Source organism: Erythrolamprus reginae, chromosome 1 (genome assembly GCF_031021105.1).
Source record: "Erythrolamprus reginae isolate rEryReg1 chromosome 1, rEryReg1.hap1, whole genome shotgun sequence".
In the NCBI taxonomy this organism is placed as follows: domain Eukaryota; kingdom Metazoa; phylum Chordata; class Lepidosauria; order Squamata; family Dipsadidae; genus Erythrolamprus; species Erythrolamprus reginae.
Window position 1 is genome coordinate 58274124 of NC_091950.1, and position 21682 is coordinate 58295805.

General features: G+C 43.0%; 1 protein-coding gene across 1 annotated transcript in view; it reads left to right on the forward strand.

Moving 5' to 3' along the window:
- The window catches only part of LOC139161085 (cation channel sperm-associated auxiliary subunit beta-like), a 203989-nt gene that overhangs the window by 157679 nt on the left and 24628 nt on the right, over nt 1-21682 (forward strand). Inside the window, exons 20-23 of the mRNA XM_070739810.1 lie at nt 324-533; nt 5457-5567; nt 6317-6427; nt 18519-18657. Of these exons, the coding sequence (XP_070595911.1) occupies nt 324-533; nt 5457-5567; nt 6317-6427; nt 18519-18657 (571 nt within the window). The remainder of the gene's footprint in view (nt 1-323; nt 534-5456; nt 5568-6316; nt 6428-18518; nt 18658-21682) is intronic.

Below are 21682 nucleotides of genomic sequence, written 5' to 3' on the forward strand. Positions count from 1 at the left end.
ATAATAAACGGAAAACAATATATACTTTTTTTAAAATGGATTACTTTTGTGTTATTGTTTCTCTTTTTAGCTGACTGGAAAGCTTCTCTTAAAATGCATTCATTATATTTGCCGTATTTCAATGTACAAGTAATGTTACCACTGAAGATATATTTCTCCCAACTAGAATTCTTGAGCTATTATAATGAAAGACAGCGTAGATATTTAACTATTTTAATGGTTGAACTTTTGTAGATAAATAATTATTATCCCATGATGGAATAATAATTATTTATTTTATATTGGGGCAAATTAATATTATGCTTTTTAATTATCATCCCTAGGATAAAACTACCATAGCTGTGGTTCTGACATATGCCAGTCTCACATGTGATGTTTCAACTATTATAATAACCTTGAAGAGTTCCTGCTCCTACCTTAAAGCAACACACTATGTTCTACCTTATAAACTGTCTCCATCAGACTGGCTGTCTTCAGAGGATACCTTCGGTTACAATAATTCAGAGATTAGTAAATATTTAGCGGTTCTGCCGGTAAGAATACTGAAGAATTTTCAAAATGCTCTAGACAGGGGGAAACAAAGTGTAGCAATATGGTCTCTGGCTACCACTGTTTCAGAGATGGACCTAATCAGACACCTGGGATCAAAGTATGGCACTGAATTTCATTGTAACCATTCCTTTAAATTGGAGATGAATTAATATTTTTTTAAAGGAAAAAGAAACTATAGCCAATTTGTCATAGGTAAGATATAGTTGAGTGTGCTTTGCTTATTTGTGAGATAGAATTGCTTAGAAACCTATCAAGTATAATTATAAGATAAACAAAGTTGAGAGAATTTGACAATCTTCAGTGTACAATCATTCCAGTAGTAGCTAGTCTTCCTGGCTCTCCATATGGAAGCTATAAGTTAATTGATGTAGTGATGTCCACATGGTGAGATCAGAAAAGGTCAAGATGACGGCCATAAGGAGTTGCTGAAACTTTGCTCATACAGTATTTGTATATGTACTCTGTGTGCAATGCACATAAAAACAGTCAGAGCTTTAATCTCATAACTGTCATCTTGATCTTTTTTACCATACTGTGAGGAGAACTTAGATGATGTTACCAAAGCAAAAAAAATTACACAGTACATGACAGATGTAAAAAAAAAAGTTACAAGTATAGTGGCCATCTGACAATGATAAAGTATGTTATCTGAGAAACCATTTCATTGTGATGGGACTAGCTGGCCACATTTGTTCCTGGGGAAAGTGTCTACTTCATATCCCATCAGCCAAAGAATTTTGACTTGTGGAATCCAGGAAAAAGATTTTAATCCTCTGGGCCCTGCCCACTGGTATATTGTCCTGAGGGAGGTGAAGTCCGACCAAACACTCCTGACATAGCCTAAGAACTTGACTCTGATGCTTGGCCTTGGAATGTCTGACTGGTAGAAAAGATTCCCACTCCCTATCATCTTGGTTTTTAATTTTTCTATCCATTTTGTTCTAATTTTAACTTTTTTAGTACTTTTTTTTATTGAAAGCCACCAACAAATACATCTGTTTAAAAATATCATTTTAAAAATTTTGAACATCTCCCATCTTGTGTTTTCTTGCGAACCATTTTCTTTGCATACCCTGATCTTTGCCTCTGTTGCCCCAACCATACAATCATATATACTGAAAGCAGAAATCCAGCCACTGCAAAGTTCTTGGCCAAAGCTATTTGTCACAAAACATTAGAATTGTGGAATGTTTGGGTTTAGTCCCTGTTGTGATTCCGTCTGAGGCCCCTCAGGGAACGGCTGATCCTCTGCCGGCTTCCTGCTCAGAGGGGGAGGATGAGGAACAGGAGGTTCAGGCAGACGGGGAGGAGGAATCTCAGGCTGAGGGAGAGGGAGGACAGCCAGAGTCCCCCGAGAGGGAGCTCTCCCCAGCAAGCAGCCTGGATTCCTTAGATGAAAATGCACAAGCAATAATCGATCTCCGGCAGAGAAGAGCAACACAACGAAGGGGACAATTAGCCAGGTACTTTCAGCACTAAAGAGGCAACAGCTGGGTTTGGGTGTGGTGCTCTCTGGAAAGGCTGAAAAGGCAGACCCACCCTTCCTGGCTTGTGGAGTATTATCTTTGGGAGTCCTGGGACCTGGCTGTGATCTTTGGCATCTTGGAATTCTGGTTTGTGACTTTGAATACTGAAACCTTGGGGGGGAAAGGTGTGGGTCTTATTCTCTACAGTGGTGGGTGTGCCAGCAAGAAGTCTGCTGTATTGTCTGGCCATCAGGACTCTGCTGTGAAGTCTCATAGCCTGCCTGTTGGGAAGAACAGGTTTTTCTCTGTGTTTATTTTTCAAACTATAAAGTGCTTTTGCTTTTACCAGCGTGTCTGGATGCTTTTTCCAGTTGGTGTTGAAGTCTGGGGGCACCCAGACAGAACAGTATAATACTCCACCAACCACCAGACACCTGGTTCTCATTTTGGAGGGGTGGTTTGGTTGTTTATTTTTCTTGCTCTCTGCTGCTGGTTCCTTGTTGGGCATTTTTTGCTTTTTGGCTTCCTGTTTTTGCCTGCCACCATGGACGTTTCTGCAGCTGACATGCAGGCTGTCTTTGCAGAGTTGCGAGGGGACATTGCCCAGTTGACCCAGACGGTCCTGATGTTACAACGCCAGGTGGAGGTTTTGTCCCAGGCGGCCCCACCCCAGGCGGCCCCTGTGGTACCTCCTCCAGCACCTTTGCCCAGAAGGAAATGTTTTGTGGCGATGCCGGAAAAGTTCTGGGGGGGACCAGCAGCTGTTTTCTGCGTTCCAGAGCCAGGTGCAGCTCTTTATCAACGCCCAGATGATGCACTTCCCAGGGGATGACCACAAGGTGGCGTTTCTGTGTAGCCTGTTGGCTGGCCCTGCAGCGTCGTGGGTGGCTCCTTACCTGGCTCTGGATGACCCGCTACTTCAGAACTATGCTGCTTTCTGTGACCTGCTGCGGCACCAATTTGCGGACCCGGTGCAGGAGCAGACGGCCACGCGGGCGCTGAAGCAACTGCGCCAGGGTTCGCGTCCCCTGGCGGACTACATGGCTGACTTTCGGTCTCTGGCCGGGCAAGTCCAGTGGAATGAGGCTGCTCTGATCGAGGCCTTTCAGGACGGACTATCGGACACTATGTTAGATGAACTAGTGCATGAGGTGCTGCCCGGCACTTTGGACGCTTTGGAGCGGCATTGCTTGGCCATAGAGGCCAGGCTGTTGGCCAGGGAAGTGCGTCGAGTGGGACGGTCCAACCCCCATGCGTCAGGCGTCCCGCCGACACCTGTTCCGCAGCGGGGGTTGTCGACCGTAGGCACCCCAGCTCCGGTCCCTGCACCCCGATGTTTTTCACCAGCGCTGCCTCCACGCCTGATGGATCGTGTTGCCGCCGGGGAGCCGATGGACGTGAGTTACGCACGACCCCGACAGACCCCGGAGGAACGAGGGCGTCGGCGGGCGGCAGGGTTGTGTTTTTATTGCGGGGCCCCAGGACATTTTGCTGTCATTTGTCCCCACAAGAGGCGGAGCACGGTGGCTGCCGTCGTTCCCGTACCCTCCAGCTCTCCCGTGCTTCCCATGGCGTCCCCCGTGCAGTTCCAGGAGACAACCCCTTGTGTCCCCGTCCCTGTCATGAACTCTCTGATGGCGGGGCCTTCGTCTGGACGTACTCCGTCGCCGGAACGATCGGGAAACGAGGGAGGCCCGGCTTGGTGGCAACACTAGGTCGGGCGGGGATCCCACTTTCTCCTGACTCCACGGCTACCGACTCCGGACCGTTTCGACACCTGACGCTTGCGGTGACTCTGCATATTGCGGAATGGACTCGGACTTATCCAGCGTTGGCCCTCGCGGATGTGCATCGGAACTCATGAGGAGGCCCTGCAGTTTTATGTTACCAAGGGGCTTCATTTTCCTCTCGTGCTGGGGTTGTCGTGGCTGCGCGCGCATGACCCGCATGTGGTGTGGTCCCAGAACCTGGTCACATTCTCCAGTTTGCAGTGCGTGGACCACCACCGACATGTGTGCGCAGCCCACGGCCCAGTAGTTCCCTCGATCCAGTTACCCCGTTGCCTCGAGGAGTTCGCCGATGTGTTTAACGAGAAGGAGGCGGATCGGCTACCACCGCATCAGACGTACGACTGTGCCATCGACCTGATCCCTGACGCCAAGCTCCCGGCTGGTCGTTTGTACTCATAGCCTGCCTGTTGGGAAGAACAGGTTTTTCTCTGTGTTTATTTTTCAAACTATAAAGTGCTTTTGCTGTTACCAGCGTTTCTGGCTGCTTTTTCCAGTTGGTGTTGAAGTCTGGGGGCACCCAGACAGAACAGTCCCCAGCTTATAGCAGCATAATGTGAAAGCAGCAGTTGTGCCTATTTCAGTGTTAAACTTTTTTTTCCTCCTGCACATTTTGAATCATCTTTTGAAGTCCGAATGTAAAGTGCTGCAAGCCATATTTTTCAACTTCTTTGTAGAGGACAATTCAAATCTAGCCCTGGCTTTTGGATCTATTAGAACCAACTATACCCTTTTAATTTCCTTTGCATCTCCAGACTCCAGGAATATAGAAAAGCCCGGGTGATCTCATCAATTTTAGGCCACAGATTCATAGCTATGCTTCAGAACTCCAGCAGTATTCTTAGTATCTCAGATCCTGGGTTCAACAAGTGAAATGGAGTGAAAGTCCAGGGGTGATGGGAAGCAAATGGGTGTGTTACACTTAAACTTTGTCTAAAGTTCTGTATCCTTTATTTGACTTGTATATGTACAAGTGTACAGTGATTGGCTGTTGCCCCCACGAGGGAAAATGCAGTGGGGGTAGTAGGTTTATGCACTATTTATTGAATATTTCATTGTTTTCTTATTGTCCTTCCTTCTCTAGTACCTTAGTATGATCCTTAATTACTTTTAAAGTAAGAAATAATTACATAGTATGTTTTTCCCATAAACACTTTTATCATTTTAATCATTATCTAGAATTGAACTTTTACAGCAATTTTTTAAAAATGACTACTTGCCTAATCCGTTGTCATACTGAACCTTGTGGGTTCAGTACAAAATCTTAAAATGTTACTGTGCTCCTCAACAAATAAGGCTTTCTATCATTTGTCCTTTTTGTTGTTTTACTATTCTTTATTTGAGGTTTGTTGGTTTATTGACCTCATCATTTTGCTTACAACACTTTGTCCTAATTACAGACACGAGTGACAACTAGCTGGCTAATGGGTTTTTTTGCCGAGGGGGGGGGATATCCTGCACATTTATATCTGCTTATGTATATTATACTGAAGACTGCAATTTCTAGCACAATTTTTAAACACCACTTTCAGTGGAATCAGAGTAATTTCATAGAAATCAATGATTCTAGTAAGTAGAGTTTGGGATTAGAAAAGGATGCTGAAGTACACTTCCTATTATCCAACAGTTTTTGTTGTTATTGTTAATATAGGTGAACTACAGGCCACCGTCTAAAAAGGGAATTGCTGTTCCACTTACAGATAATTTTTATAATGCAGATCCAAGTAAACCTAGAATGAGAGATTATTTTGGAGAATCAAAAGTAAGTTTTGGTTATTAATAATTTTTATCCTTTGAATCCCATGATTTTTAAGACAAATAAACTTAAAATGTTAAAGGGTTTAATAAGGTTCAGGAGGGAAGTGTTTTTAACAGGAAAGTGAACACAAGAAAAAGGGGACACAATCTGAGGTTAGTTGGGGGAAAGATCAAAAGCAACATGAGAAAATATTATTTTACTGAAAGAGTAGTAGTGTGAAGCTGAAGTCTTCATGTGGAGTTAGAGAGTTCAGCCTGACACCACACAAGGGGGGATGGGAGGGGTAGTGAGTAGTCAGAGGAGAAAGGAATCTTTGGTTGTGTCTTCATGTGGAGTTAGAGAGTTCAGCCTGACAAGTAGATCCTTGGAACAAACTTCCAGCAGACGTTGTTGGTAAATCCACAGTAACTGAATTTAAATATGCCTGGGATAAACATATATCCATCCTAAGATAAAATACAGGAAATAGTATAAGGACAGACTAGATGGACTATGAGGTCTTTTTCTGCCATCAATCTTCTTCTAAAATACCTTGCTGCTATATATTATATTCATGTACAATGTTAATATACAAGTGTATTCATAAATTAAAAATCACTTATAACAATGAAAAGCAATTGCAAATCCCTTTCCATACCTACTCCACCATTTAGGAGTCTCCATGTAAACAAATGGTAGTCAAAAAATGTCACTGACTTAAAAATCAGATCACTGTTTAGTTATACTTTGATCAATGGATATCTTTTCCACAGGCCAGCGGAAAGTATAAACAGTGTGCTAACAAATTAAACCGAGGCGATTGCAAATGTGCAGATTATATGAAGCTCTCATTTTCTGTTGCCTTTTCAGACTGTAAAGAGAAGGTAAGCATTAACTACCACTAACTGTGTTTGAAAAGATTTCATTCTAGAAATAATTTTTGGACATGGGGACTGGGTTTACAAAGACACAGTAACATTCAAATATAATCAACTATGTGATATTTAATTAACAATATTTTTTTTAAAAAAATGTGAGAGGCACACCTCCCTAAGAAAAGAATTCCAAAAATTGACTATTCAACTGTTGTTATTTTTTACCACCCAATATGGATCAAGAAGTCTCTACAAAGGTAGTGTGCATCCTTGGTACTCTTGGTTGTTTTCTTGCAGATATTTCATTACTAAACTAAGTAACTTCCTTAGTATATTAATGATTCCACAGTTCAACTCTAAACTACAAATATTCTCTTATTTTGTTACATAGAAAGCTTAGTTTGAAAACATACCTTCCTTGATTTGACAAGCCTGACAAATCTAGCAGACAGCTTTGTATTCCAAAGGTAGAGAACGGAACTAGAGCAGGAACAGACATCTTAGAGGTCACTAGAAACGGCCCTGTATTCAGGTACAGTGATGGATCAATGGCTCCTCATTTCTGTAGAGTGGTTTGCAAAAGTGAAACAACCAAACAACAGTTCATCAAAACTATGAACTCCATTGCCAGAAATAAGGCCAATTACAGCAAACTTAGATCAAAACCAGATCTATCTCTACTTCAATGCATCCGTTCTCATGAACATCGGGCCAAACTTAAGAGACGTCTAGATCTTGGTGAAACTAACCTATACATAAATTACCTGGACCTGGCTCAAGTTGTTCAAGGTTCGACTCATGAGGGGGGACACGCACCCAACATGATATTTCTCTTGGAGAAACTGGGTAATGGTCTGAGACTAAGGGGCTTAGATGTTCGGCCTTTATCATGGTCAGACCATTTTCTACTGCAGCTTGACTTCAGGGCTCCAATCCTCCCCCTCAGGGAGGCGGAACCGACTAGGTGGTTCCACCCCAGACACCTAATGGATCCAGAAGGTTTTCAGAGGGCGCTTGGGGTTATACCCAATTCATTCGTCCACAATTCGGCAGAGTCCCTTGCTGTGGCCTGGAACAGGGCTGCGACAGAGGCTCTTGGCCGGATTGCACTATTGGTCCTCTCTGTGACACTAGACCCCACAGAGCTCCTTGGTTTACCGAGGAACTCCAGGAGTTGAAACGCCAGAAGAGACGTCTAGAGAAGCAGTGGGGGAAAAGTAAATCCGAGTCTGATCAAACACTTGTAAGAGCTCATACAAGTGCTACAAAGTGGTGCTCAAGGCAGCAAATGCACATACCATGCTGCCTTGATTGCATCAGTGGAATATCGCCCAGCCGCTCTGTTTAGGGTAACTCTCTCCCTTCTTAACCAGGAGGGAGTTGAGGAGCCCTTGCAGAGCAGTGCCGAGGATTTTAACAAATTTTTCACTGATAAAATCACTCAGATCCGGACGGACCTTGACTCCAATTGGATAGCAGAGTCAGCGGACAATGAGTCAGTCAAGGTGACTGGAGCTCATCGTTGTCAACCTGTTTGGGAGGAGTTTGACCTGGTGACGCCTGATGAAGTGGACAAGGCCATTGGAGCTGTGAGTTGCACCATCTGTTTACTGGATCCATGTCCCTCTTGGCTGGTTTCGGCCAGCAGAGAGATGACACAGAGCTGAATCCAGGAGATTGTCAATGCTTCTTTGAGGAGGGGGTCTTTTCCGGCTCACTACAAGAAGGCATTTGTGAACCCCCTCCTCAAGAAGCCTTCCCTGGACACAGCCATTCTCAACAACTATCATCCAGTCTCCAACCTTCCCTTTATGGGGAAGGTTGTCAAGAAGGTGGTGTTGCTCCAGCTCCAATGGTCCTTAGAAGAAGTCAATTATCTAGGCCCTCAACAGTCAGGATTCAGGCCCGGCTACAGCGTGGAATGTCAGCGAACCAAATAGCATCTGAGAAAATAAATCAACTTCCACATCTTATAATTTTAGCACAGGGTCCAATTTATTAACAAAGTCAATTTGGATTCTGCATGATTCATTCCAACTTAAGGTCCCTTAAGATTACATCCAGGTCAAAAGCTCATCTCCCATCCCCATCCCCACAAGTGCAATCATAAGGACAAATCCGATGCAGGGATTTCTAATTCCTTCCTGTGTTCAGTTTACTGCATAAAGGAATGTGTGCTGCATGGCATAAATCTCTCACTCTCTCTTTCACTCCCCCCTGTTCTTTTCTCACTACCAAAACTGTGTCAGGCCACCCTTTGACTTCACATATTGACTTTGGGCCTGACATGGAAACTGCTTTGGTCGTGCTGATGGATGATCTCTGGTTGGTCGCAGTTGGTGTTAGTGGTGGGTCAGAGGTCAACCCCGGGGGTTCTCCCCTTGTGCCTCAGGGGTCGGTCCTCTCCCGCCTGCTATTTAATATCTACATGAAATTGCTGGGTGAGATCATCAAAGGGTATGGGATGAGGTATCATCAGTAGGCTGATGATACCCAGTTGTACATCTCCACCCCATGTCCAGTCAGTGAAGCGGTGGAAGTGATGTGCTGGTGCCTGGAGGCTGTTAGAGTCTGGACAGGTGTCAACAGGCTTAAACTCAATCCAGTCAAGACAGAGTGGCTCTGGGTTTTGCCTCCCAAGGACAATTCTATCTGTCCATCCATTATCCTGGGGGGAGGAGTTATAATCCCCTTGGAGATGGTCCGCAACTTGGGTGTCTTCCTTGATCCACTGCTAACATTAGAGCACCATCTTTCAGCTGTGGCGAGGAGGGCATTTGTCCTGGTTTGCCTGGTGCACCAGATGTGGCCCTATTTGGACAGGGAGTCACTGCTCACAGTCACTCACACCCTCATCACCTCAAGGTTCAACTACTGCAATGCTCTCTACATGAGGCTACCTTTGAAAATAGTTCGGAAACTTCAGATCATGCAGAAGGCGGCTGCGAGAGCTTCCTAGATTTCCCCACATTTCGTCAACACTCCGCGGCTTGCATTGGTTGCCCATTAGTTTCCGGTCACAATTCAAAATGTTGGTAATGACCTATAAAGCCCTTCATGGCATCGGACCAGAATATCTTTGGAACAGCCTTCTGCCACACGAATCCCAGAGACCGATTAGGTCCCACAGAGTTGGCCTTCTCCAGGTCCCGTTGACAAAACAATACCGTCTCTGTGACGGCCCTGGCCCTCTGGAACCAATTCCACCTGGAGATTAGAACTGTCCCCAAACTCCTTGCCTTTTGTAAACTATTTAAGACCCACCTATGTTGTCAGGCATGGGGAAGCTGAGCCCCTGGGCTATATTATTTATTTATGTATTTATTTATTTATTTATTTTATTTATTTAATTGGATTTGTATGATATGAGTATGTTGTATGTTTTTTAAATAATGGGTTTTAGATTTCTTTTAATGTATTAGATTTATTACATTGTTGTTATTGTTGTGAGCCGCCCCAAGTCTTCAGAGAGAGGCGGCATACAAATCTAATAAATTATTATTATTATTATTATTATTATTATTATTACCACACTGAATGCAACAAAATCAGGATCCACAACCTTCCCTTCATCTTCCAACCATCCTACACTTCCACACCTACCATCCCTCATCAGCAAATGGACATCCCTAGCACTTCCAGCCAAGAATAGGGAAGTGCCCTACTACCTTAAGGCAATCCAATTTCAATCCAACTCAGCCCTATTTCAATCCAGAACCCAAAATCAATCTCAAATGTAAACTAATCAACGCAAGAAGTATAATCAACAAGTTGTCTGAATTTGTCCTCCTACTAAACACTAACATATTTGACATAATCTTTGTCTGTGAAACATGGCTAAATACATCCTCTCCTGATTCCATCATCACATCAAATAACTACCTTGTTTTCCCGTCTGACAGAGAATCCTGCAGAGCAGGCGGTGTAGCTATATTCTATAAAAAACACTCAATCTAAAAAACATCCAAGTTGCACATGATCTAATCCTCCCTGAAACATATATGATTTTTCCCTCAATACTACACTCAGTTTCCTACTATGCTACAGAGCTCCTGACTACGACATTACTCATGCAACCAAATTAACCTCACTGCTAACATGGGCAACCTCCTGCTCCTACCCCACTATCTTCCTTGGTGACCTCAACATACCACACATTAACTGAACTCTAAAAAAATGAAGCATGGATCTAATCCATACTACCTTATACAATGCAGTCACCAGCCTGGGACTCGACCAATTAGTATCAAACAATACTAGACTCAACAGCTGTCTTGACCTCATATTATGTAATAGCAAAAGTGCTATTTATGGACTGTATGTAAAAGAACCCTTTTCCAACAGTGACCATAGTATGATTAACTTCAACCTCAATCTATACCACCCTAACACTCACCTGAATAATGTTACACCTAAGTACAATTTCAGGAAAGCCAATTATGAACCTATAGATGCCATTCTCTCCCTTCTTAACTGGCGATCCTTATTTTCTAACTGCAATACTATTGATGATCTCTACACTACATTCTTACTCCAAATTAAGTGACTTATCAGACTACATGTACCTCTAACATCAACCAGAGGATAAAAAAATAATAATAATTTACCTGTCTCAATAAGGAAACTACAAACCAAAAAAAGATCTCTCTGGTGTAAAAACAAAAAAGGCCAAATGTTCTGCCGGGCTCTCCGGTAGATGCCTCCCGAAAATTCACAGGTACAAATTTCAGACACACACACGTTTGAAAATTCAAAACAATGTCCTTTATCACAAAATTCAAAAGAAACAAAGCACCCTTTTTGTATTGCAAAGAGCACTCTTCTCCAAAACAACCTTGTAGGCTGTACCAGTCCCTTAATCAGTCCTTAAGTACTTAGCTAGTAGCTGTGAAGAAATGTCAGAGCCCTCCTTTTTCCCACGAAGTGAAACACACACACACTTTACTCTGCTTTGGTGTCAAAGGCGTGAAAAATCCACAAAGTTCAGAAACAGCGAGGCATGATCCTGAAGAACTGCGATCATATAATCTTCCACAACGGCCAAACCAGCACGCTGCTATTTATAGCAGCAGCTCTAATTACTGGAGCCCCACCCAAACACAGGTGGCCTCTCTTATCTCCTGTAATATTTCCTCAATTGGTCTCTTCGATGCATAAGTCTGCACCTGCGTGGGTCTAACACTTTGTCATCTGAATCGACCGAAGATAATGGCGATTGGCTTCCTGGGCTGTGTGCCAAGCCCCCCTCTTCCAAGTCACCCCCACCTTCTTGCAACAAAAGTCAAAAATAATAAAAAGTTTCTCTCAACATGTACAAAGCATGAAAAAAAAAGTCAAGGAACTGATTCATCAATGGGAGAAAATAAGAAGAAGTTGACAAGCAGCAGAGAAAAAGCAGAACTGCTTAACACAGTTTAGGAATGGAAGTCAAAACAAGGGGGGCAGGAGTTAAGAGAACACCTATCCAGTCAAGTTGAGTTCATATCACCTGGACCAAATGGATTACATTCTAAGGCTCTGAAAGAACTGCCAGATGTGATTGCAAAACCACTGAACCATATCTTTCAAAGATCCTAGACCATCAGGAACCAGTAGATGACTCCAGAAGAGCTGTCATAATTCCCATCTTCCAAAAAAAAGGATTTAAAAAATAGATCCAGGATATTACAGACCTATCAATACCTGAGAAAATTCTGGAAAAGATTATCAAGCAATAAATCTGCAAACACACCTAGAGACAAGCAAAATCATAACCAGAAGCTAACATGGGTTTTTTAAAAAATAGATCAGATCAGATCATGCCAGATTGCATTTTATTGCATCCTCCTGCTGGATTGATGTATGGCTCTCTGGGCGAGTGGGCAGAATGTAGCCAGAAGCTATTGGTTTGATCCTTCACAACAAACTTAGTTTCTCAAATGGCCCCTTTGGAAAATTAATTGTCCATTCCTGGCCTGTAAAACATCTGTGACTGGAAGGGGACCATGCAAAATAATACACAAAGTATCTCTTCTTAAGTGGTAATGAAAAACACTAGGTTCAACAACTGCTTAGATCTCAACTTCTGCAATAGCTTAAACTTAATTTATAGCCTACAAGTTAAAGAACCTTTTTCCAACAGTAATCACAGCATGATTGATTTTTGTCTCAATTTGTATTCTAGCATAGATGGTCATAATGATGGGACTCCAAATTATAACTTTAAAAAAGCCAACTATGATATCATAGCTACCAGCCTTGACTCTCTTGTTTGGCACCTTCTGTTCTATACATACCTAAAATAACCCCTAAAGCCAACTCCACCCCAAATTACCTATAACAATAAGAAAGTTACAATACAAGAAAAAATCTCTTTGGTGAGAAAACAAAACCAGCCTCATAGCCAGCTTTAAAAACAGCTACAAAGGCTTATGCCACCAGATAAAGGCCAAATGTACGATTGACCAGTGCACACTGAGCTGCTAAACTCAAACTCCTCCCAAGCCTTAATTTCATAAATGCCAAATGTAAGGACTCGAAAACTATTCTATCCTAAAAGGGCCTAACTGGGAACAATGGAACTGCTAAGGCCAACATCTTCAATATACTCATCAGTTCAGTTTTGTCGACAGCAATGGCTGCTGCCCCTCATTTCCTAGTCATATCACAACTAATTGTTTTAGTTTTTATTACATATTGATTTTACAGTAATGTTGAAACAGCATTACATAATCTAAAGCTAACTTTATCTAATGGCCCTGGTGGAATATATGCCTATTTTTTGAAAAAACTTACCACTGCTCTAGCCAAACCTCTATGTACAATGAATGAGGTATCCTTCACAACGAGCTCCTTGCCCAACATATGGTCATTAGCCACAGTTATACCTATCAATAATAATAATAATAACAACAACAACAACAACAACAACAACCACAACCACAACCACTACCACTATCACTATCACTATTATTATTATTATTATTATTATTATTATTATTATTATTAGATTTGTATGCCGCCCCCTCCGTAGGGTTGATTCCAGAGGGCCGGGGCTGCCACAGAGAAGGCTCTTCCCCTGGGCCCCACCAGATGGCATTGTTTTGTCAACGGGACCTGAAGAAGGCCAACTCTGTGGGACCTAATCAGCTGCTGGGATTCATGCAGCAGAAGGCGGTCTTGTAGGTACTCTGATCCGATGCCAGGTAGGGCTTTATAGATCATTGCCAACACAAGAGATTCCCCCGAGCTGTGTATGAGTGAATCCAATAAAACCCCAAGCACCCTCTGAAAGCCCTCTGGGTCCATCAGGTGCCTGGGGCCGAACCACCTAGTCATGGGAGGATTGGAATCTTGAAGTCAAGCCATGGCAGAAAATGGTCTGACCATTAAAAAGGGAGACCCTATTCTAGTAGAAAATTATAGACCTGTCTCACAGTGTTACATCATCTGTAAAGTTATGGGATCAATTATATATCAATCCATTAGCCTCTACTTAGAGACAAACAACCTACTATCTTACCAGGAGAAGAGGCGGGGTCTGATGGCCACGGCAGCGGGGCCATTCCCTCTCTCTTGGAATGGCCCCAATTCCCATTGCCCGGGGGTTCTGGTCCTGTAGGGAGGCTGATGCATGGGATGCTGCCAGGGGCCTGGCAGAGGTCGGCATGCCCCACCAGGTGAACTGGCCTGGTCTCATACTGGCTGTGGTGAAGCCAGACAGGCAGCCACGCCTGAGCCAACACAGCTGCAGAGACAACACGAAGCCGGGATGGGAGCTGAATAGTAACATCTGGAAGAGCTGGAGGAATTACTTAAAGAGAAAGGAAGGGATATCCAGTCTTTGGTGGTGAGCTGAGAGTGCCTGAAAGGGATTTTGGATTGGTTTGTGGATGGAGCTAAAACAGCCAGAGGTTGTAGAAAGCAGCTATCTGTGCAAGGTAGTGTTCAGCGAAAGCTTCAGAAAGTAGCAAATTGCCCATGATTGGACTTTTAAGTTACCTAATTGTTTTTTTAAAACTTGCCCCTTTGAATCGGGAACCTTAAATTCCTGTTGTGGAAGCTATATTTTTCTTTTTTATTTATAAACAAAGAGGAATGTAAAATTACTGGAAGAGGATATCAAAAACCTGAAAGAGCTGAAAAAGAGCTGGAAAATGTGTCATCTAGCACCATCGTGTGGCCAGAGGAAATATAGCAGCTTGTTATTTGTTTAAAGACTGACATTGCAGTTTATAGATATACAGTGAACCCTCGAGTTTCGCGTCCTCAAGGATCGCGAAAGGGCTATTTCGCGAGTTTTCAACCCGGAAGTAAACTCCACCATCTGCGCATGCGTGCCCTTCCACGCATGCGTAGATGGTGGAGTTTCCCCGCCGGGCAGAGGCTTCCCTGGGTCTTCCCCCTCTTGCCCCCGTAAGACCCCAGCGGCGGCGCGAGCAACGGCGTGGGCGGGCGGGCGGCACGCGCGGGGACACCCCAGCTCGGCTCCCCAGCTGGGAAGCGGCCCCAGCAACAGCGTGGGCGGGCGGGCGGTGCCCGCGCGCTTGGGGACATCGCAGCTCCGCTCCCCAGCTGGGGAGCCGAGCTAGGGAGTCCCGACCGCGCGCGCGTTGCTGGGGAAAGCGCGCGCGCTTGGGGAATCCCTAGCTCCGCTTCCCAGCTGGGGAGCGGAGCTAGGGATTCCCCAAGCGCGCGCGCTTTCCCCAGCAACGCGCGCGCGGTCGGGACTCCCCAGCTCGGCTCCCCAGCTGGGAAGCGGCCCCAGCAACAGCGTGGGCGGGCGGGCGGTGCCCGCGCGCTTGGGGACATCGCAGCTCCGCTCCCCAGCGGGGTCCTGGAACGGAACCCTCGCGATGATCGAGGGTTCACTGTACTGTACTGTTTGGCTTCCACACTGACTGGCTATGAGAAGGAGGATTAGCTAGGGCATGGAAAGAAGAAAATATTCAAGATGAAATTGAACTGATTTGAACTGATTGGACTGTTTGATTTGACTGAAAACACATTGGACAATATAATTTGAAATTAAACACTTTTAAGAAAACCCAGAAGATACTAAAAGTATACAGCACCATAAAGAAGAAGAAGAGGATTGGTCTTTTCTCACAAAGTTATAAATTATAAAAGGAAATGGGTATGCATAAATAATTGGAATTATTAATATTTTAATTTTACTGGAGTTTATTATTGAAAAATATATACATCTTAAACACATATATAAATATATAAACAAGAGATATAAAATGTTAAATTGGAAGAACTGTACAAAGGGAGAAAATTTAAATGATTTATGAATGAGAAAATTGAAAACAGTTATGATTATTGTGGTTAATATGGACGAGATAATTGAAAATGGTTATGATTATTTCTGGATGATTATTATTTTTGATCTTTTTTTCTTTTTTTCTTCTGATTGAATTATAAACTGATTATCTGATTTAGAGTGATAAATAAAATAGGAGGAGGGAGAAAAAGAAAAGGGAAGAGGTATATAATATTAGAAGGAGGACTAATATGGGATAATAATTAGTATTGATTATGTTAGGCATCATAGTGAAAGACAGATGAAGCAAGGAAAAGTTAAATTGAATAGATTAGGGAAGAGTATCACACAGTTTGATAGTGGAAGATATTTAGAATTAGGGAAAATATATAGATTATGGAAATATATAGATTAGGGAAGATTATTGTACTGATATGACAGTGACACATAGATTAGGGAAGATAATTACACTGGGATTGGCGACAACGGATGCATGAGTTAACGTAGGTACTGACATCATGGCGGAGTCTGGGCCACCAAAAGGTACGAGAGACGAGGCATAGGGTTTTGAAGAGGCCAAAATGGAAGATATACAAGACCATTGATAATCTCCCTCGATCTGGGGCACTCACCCTATGGGGTCAACATGATTGCAAGAACAGTGAGCAAAAATCCCAGAACCACATGGGGGGACCTAGTGAATGGCCTTCATAGGGCTGGACCAACATAAGAAAGGCTACCATCAGTAACATACCATGCTGCCAGAGAATCATATCCCGCAATGCCAGTCTTCTATGTTTCTATGTTTCTATGTCCCCCTGTTTAAGCCAGTACATGTCCGGGCCCATCTGAGGTTTCCTCAAGAGCATTTGGATGATCCAGAAGAGTATTGGGAGAAGGTCATATAGTCAGATGAAACCAAAGGAGAACTGTTTGGTAGAAACAGAACTCATCATGTTTGGAGGAGAAAGAATGCTGAGTTGCATCCAAAGAACACCATACCTACTGTGAAGCATGGGGGTGGCAACATCATGCTTAGGGGCGGTTTCTCTGCAAAGGGACCAGGACGACTGATCCGTGTACATGAAAGAATAAATGGGGCCATGTATCATGAGATTTTGAGTGCAAACCTCCTTCCATCAGAAAGGGCACTGAAGATGATAAATGGCTGGGCCTTTCAGGGCAATGAAGGAGTGGCTTCGTAAGAAGCATTTCAAGGTCCTGGAATGGCCTGCCCAATCTCCAGATCTCAAACCTATAGAAAATCTTTGGAGGGAGTTGAAAGTCTGTGTTGCCCAGCGACAGCCCCCAAATATCACTGCTCTGGAGGAGATCTGCATGAAGGAATGGGCCAACATACTAGCAATAGTGTATGCCAACCTTGTGAGGACTTACAGAAAATGTTTGACCTCTGTCATTGCCAACAAAGTATATATAACAAAGTGTTTAAATGAACTTTTGTTATTGACCAAATACTTACTTTCCGCCATAATTTGCAAATAAATTCATTAAAAATCAAACAATGTGATTTTCTGGATGTGTTTTCTCATGTTGTCTCTCATACTTGAGGTCTACCTATGATGTCAATTACAGGCCTCTCTCATCTTTTAAAGTGGGAGAATCCCCCTCCCACTGTATCTGTTTCAGGCATTGCCAGATGTTTTACCTGGTGCAAAATTAAAGGAATGGCACAGAAGGTTAAATTATTGGGTAGAATAGGCCAAGAACAAGGAAAAATTGGCTAATAGCCAATGAAAAGATGGAGGATATGGCAGCAAGGGTTTAGAGTTGTATAGAGATGCGTTCCAAATTGAAAGACTAATGGAGCTGCAAATATCTGAAAATAAATGGATTAGGTTGGAAAAAGAGATTAATGGGATAAGGAATAGAGAGCTAATATTTACAAGAGTGGGGTGATATTGTGATATTGTGGAGAACAACCTTGCCTTCCCGCACACAGATTACATTCATTGTTCTTGGCCACATCCAGCCCAGGGGCCAAGATTTCTCCATGGACCTGGAAAATTGTCTTTGTCAGACCAATTCTCAAATATGGCTCGTCCACCTAGAATTCACACTGTATATCAGGCATTAACACTATTGAGTGGGTCTAGAGGTATTTCATGGAAGAGTACTCCACTCTATTCACAATAGAATCCTTTAGGCCCCAAGACTTGTAATTCGGGGTTGGACAATCTGGAATTGCACCACCTGCAGTCCAATCTAAGCCTGGTATACAAAATTGTCTGCTACAATGCCTTACCTGTCAATGACGTCTTCAGCTTCAACCACAATGATACATAGGCAAACAAGTTATACAAACTCAAGGTAAACCACTCCAAACTCGATTGTAGAAAATACAACTTCAGCAACATAGTGGTCAATGCCTGAAATGCTCTACCCGACTCCATTGTTACATCCTCAAACCCTCACAGCTTCAACCTCAAAACTGTCTACCGTGGACTTCACCCCATTCCTAAGAGGTCCATAAAGGGGGTGTTGATAAGCATACTAGCATGTCTACCATCCTTGTTTTACTGTCCCCATTTATCTGTACTTACTTCCTTTTTTATGTTTTTTCCTATACCTGCTATCCTGTACATGTTTGAAAAATAAATAAATAAAATAGAAAATAAATAAATAAAATTAAGTCAGGTTCTCTAATTTCTTATCTTTCAAATGGAAAAATATTCTCAGATTGTCCCACTGAGTCTTGACTTGAATTAAGCAAATTTAAATACGTTTTTGTGGACCCTATGTTGTCTGAATGCTATCTCATTTGAAACTGCACTTATGTTGGTAAAAATATATTGAATGATTTTAATGTCTCTGTCTCTGTGGTTCATTTGTCTTTAGGCTCTGCGGATGAAATTTCCAGTAGAAGACCTTCCTCTCTATTTTGTTGTGGAAGATGAGGGTTATGTTGTTAATCTGTCATCTCCTTATTTTGTCACCATAAACGAAGTAAACAATAGAACAAACTGGAAAATTTCAGGTAAGAAGCAGACTCCTGGAGTTCAGGAAGAATCTTTCTGAGAAATTTTGTTGAAAATATTTGTGTTGCTATGATCGAAACATACAATGAAGTATCTGCATACAGGTGGGAGATTGAACAACTAACCTTGTGGTGTGACCGGAACAATCTGGAACTGAACACATGCAAAAGCATAGAAATGGTGGTACACTTTAGGAGAAAGCCACCAATACTTCCACCTCTTACAATTCTAGACAACATGGTATCAACAGTAGCATCCTTCAAATTTCTAGGTTCTACCATATCACAAGATCTAAAATGGACACCTAACATCAAAAAGTCACCAAAAAAGCATAACAAAAATGTTCTTTCTACCCCAACTCAGAAACTCAAACTGCCTAAGGAATTGCTGATTCAATTCTACAGAGGAATTACTGAGTCTGTCATCTGCATCTCTATAACTGTCTGGTTTGGTTCTGAAACCCAACAAGACAGACAGACTTCAGAGGATAATTAGAACTGCAGAAAAAACAATTGCTACCAACCTGCCTTCCATTGAGGACCTATATCCTGCACGAATCAAAAAGAGGACTGTGAAATATTTATAGACCCCTTGCATCCTGCAGATAAACTGCTTCAACTCCTACTCTCAAAATAACACTATAGAGCACTGCACACCAGAACAACTATATACAAGAACAGTTTGCTAAACAAATAATTTCCTCAACACTGTCAAACTATTCAATAAGTCTGCACTACAATTAATCTTCTCATCATACCCATTACCCATCTCCTCCCACTAATGACTGTATGACTGTAATTTAGTTGCTTGAACCTTACAATTATATTGACTGGTTCCTAATATGATTTAATTGCCTATTTGTACCCAGACTATCATTAAGTGCTGTACCTTATGATTCTTGACGAATGTATCTTTTCTTTTATGTATGTATGTATGTATGTATGTTTGTGTGTGTGTGTGCCTGCACGTATGTTTGTTTGTTTGTTTGTTTATTATATTTGTCAAACAAGTATAGAATTATAGTTTGTATTAACATAACAGTATTAAAAAGTGAGAAAAAGGATAATAGGACAGAAGGACAGGAACTGTAGGCACAATAATGCGTTTATGCACGCCCTTTACAGACCTCTTAGAAAAGGGGAGAGGTCAACAGTAGATAATTTTAGATTGGAGATTTTGGGGTTAGGGAAGAAACAACAGAGTCAGATATTGATCACTGTTGGTGAAGTCATATTTTCTGCAGTCAAGTTTGGAGCGATTTACATTTAGTTTGTATCTATTAAGTGTTGGTGTTGTTGAAGGTGAGTAGTCACTAATAGGAAGGATGTTAGTTAAATCAGTTCAGAGGCAATGTAGTTGTAAATTGTCTAACCATAGTATTTGAAGTCTGGAGGAGTAAGGTAGTTTGTTTTGAGAGGAGGAGTGAAGGACTCTTCTTGGGAAGTATTTCTGGACTCTCTCAATTGTGTCAATGTCAGTGTCAGGCCCAAAGTCATTATGTGAAGTCAAAGGTTGGCCTGACAGAGTTTGGTAGTGATAGAGGGGGGGAAGTGAGAGAGAGAGAGAGATGCCAACACACATTACTTTCTGCAGATGCCATAGTAACGAATACAGGAAGGAATCAGGAATCCTGCATAGGATTGGTCCTCATGACTGAATTTGTGGGTGTGGGGATGTGATATGGGGTTTTGACCAGATGTAATCTAAGGGACTTAGAGTTGGAATGATTCAAGTTGAATCCAGATATGGCTGTTAATAAATCATACCCCGCGAGAAGCAGAGGCGTGGAAGTGATTTATTTCTCAGATGCTATTTGGTTCACTGAAACCAATTCCAACTCTGCCCCGATCCAAAGAATGGAACAGAGGGAGTTAACCAAGAATCTGGAGGTGGAAAAATTAATAAAGTATTTTTTTAAAAAAAAGAATCTGGAAGTCGAAGGGCTTGGAATTTCCTACCCCCCTCTCCAATAGGAGCCAGACAGAGTTCAACATTATGAAGGTAAAGAGGGGAGGAATAGGCTTGGGGCTGAGATGAACAAGCCAGAAACAACCTATCTTCCTGAGTGGGGGTGGCTGAGATGCCCATGGGTTTCTGAAGATCCCCTTCCCCATGGCCCCCTGAAGTTACCTCTCTACACAGCAACAATGAATAACGTAGCCTCCCCTTCCACCCCAGCCACTGACTCCCTAAGTGAATTGCAAGATAGAGGCAAGCCAATGTCATATCAAATAAATTCCTTTGTGGGGAATTTCAAAACCTGCTCAGCCCCCATTCTCCTGCTCCTCTGATTGCAAACAGCAGACTGCTTCCTAAATTGCATAATGAGAGGGCTCTTGAGTAGTGTTGGGTGAACCGAACCTGTGTAGTTCGGGTCCGTGCAGAACTTTCGGTGTTTGGCATACCAAACCTGAACCTGGACTTTTTCAAAAGTCCATGTTCAGGTTTGGTGTTCGAATGAACAGCGCGATACGCCAATCAACAACTGTGTTGTAAGCCGAAGCCATGCTGTATCCGGGCAGGAAACGCAAGGACAGGCTGTGATTGGCCATGAATCCTGCTTGCCAGTGATTGGCCAGCCGGACGCATGGCTGTGATTGGCCCAGCGGGCGACCTGACCATACCTGTATAAAAGGCAGGACCACACACTCCAGCGCCATTAAATGAGCATCAGAATAGCTAGGTACAGTGCTGCTGCTGCTGCTGCTGCTGCTGACAACATGGAAAGATAGATTGGGGAGATTTCTGAGGGCAGATCACCTAGGCTGCATCTGGTGGTGGCTGCCACTGAAAGGGGACATAGCCCAATTGTGCCATTGTCTTCTTAAGGGCAGATCACCTAGGCATCCAAGTCACAAAAAGGGAATATTTTGGGGGGGGGGGGGCAGTCTCCCTGCATCTGGGGGAGGCTGCCACTGAAAGGGAACATATCTCAACTGTGCCATTGTCTTCCTAAGGGCAAATCACCTAGGCATCCAAGACACAAAAAGGGAATATTTTGGGGGGGGCAGTCTCCCTGCATCT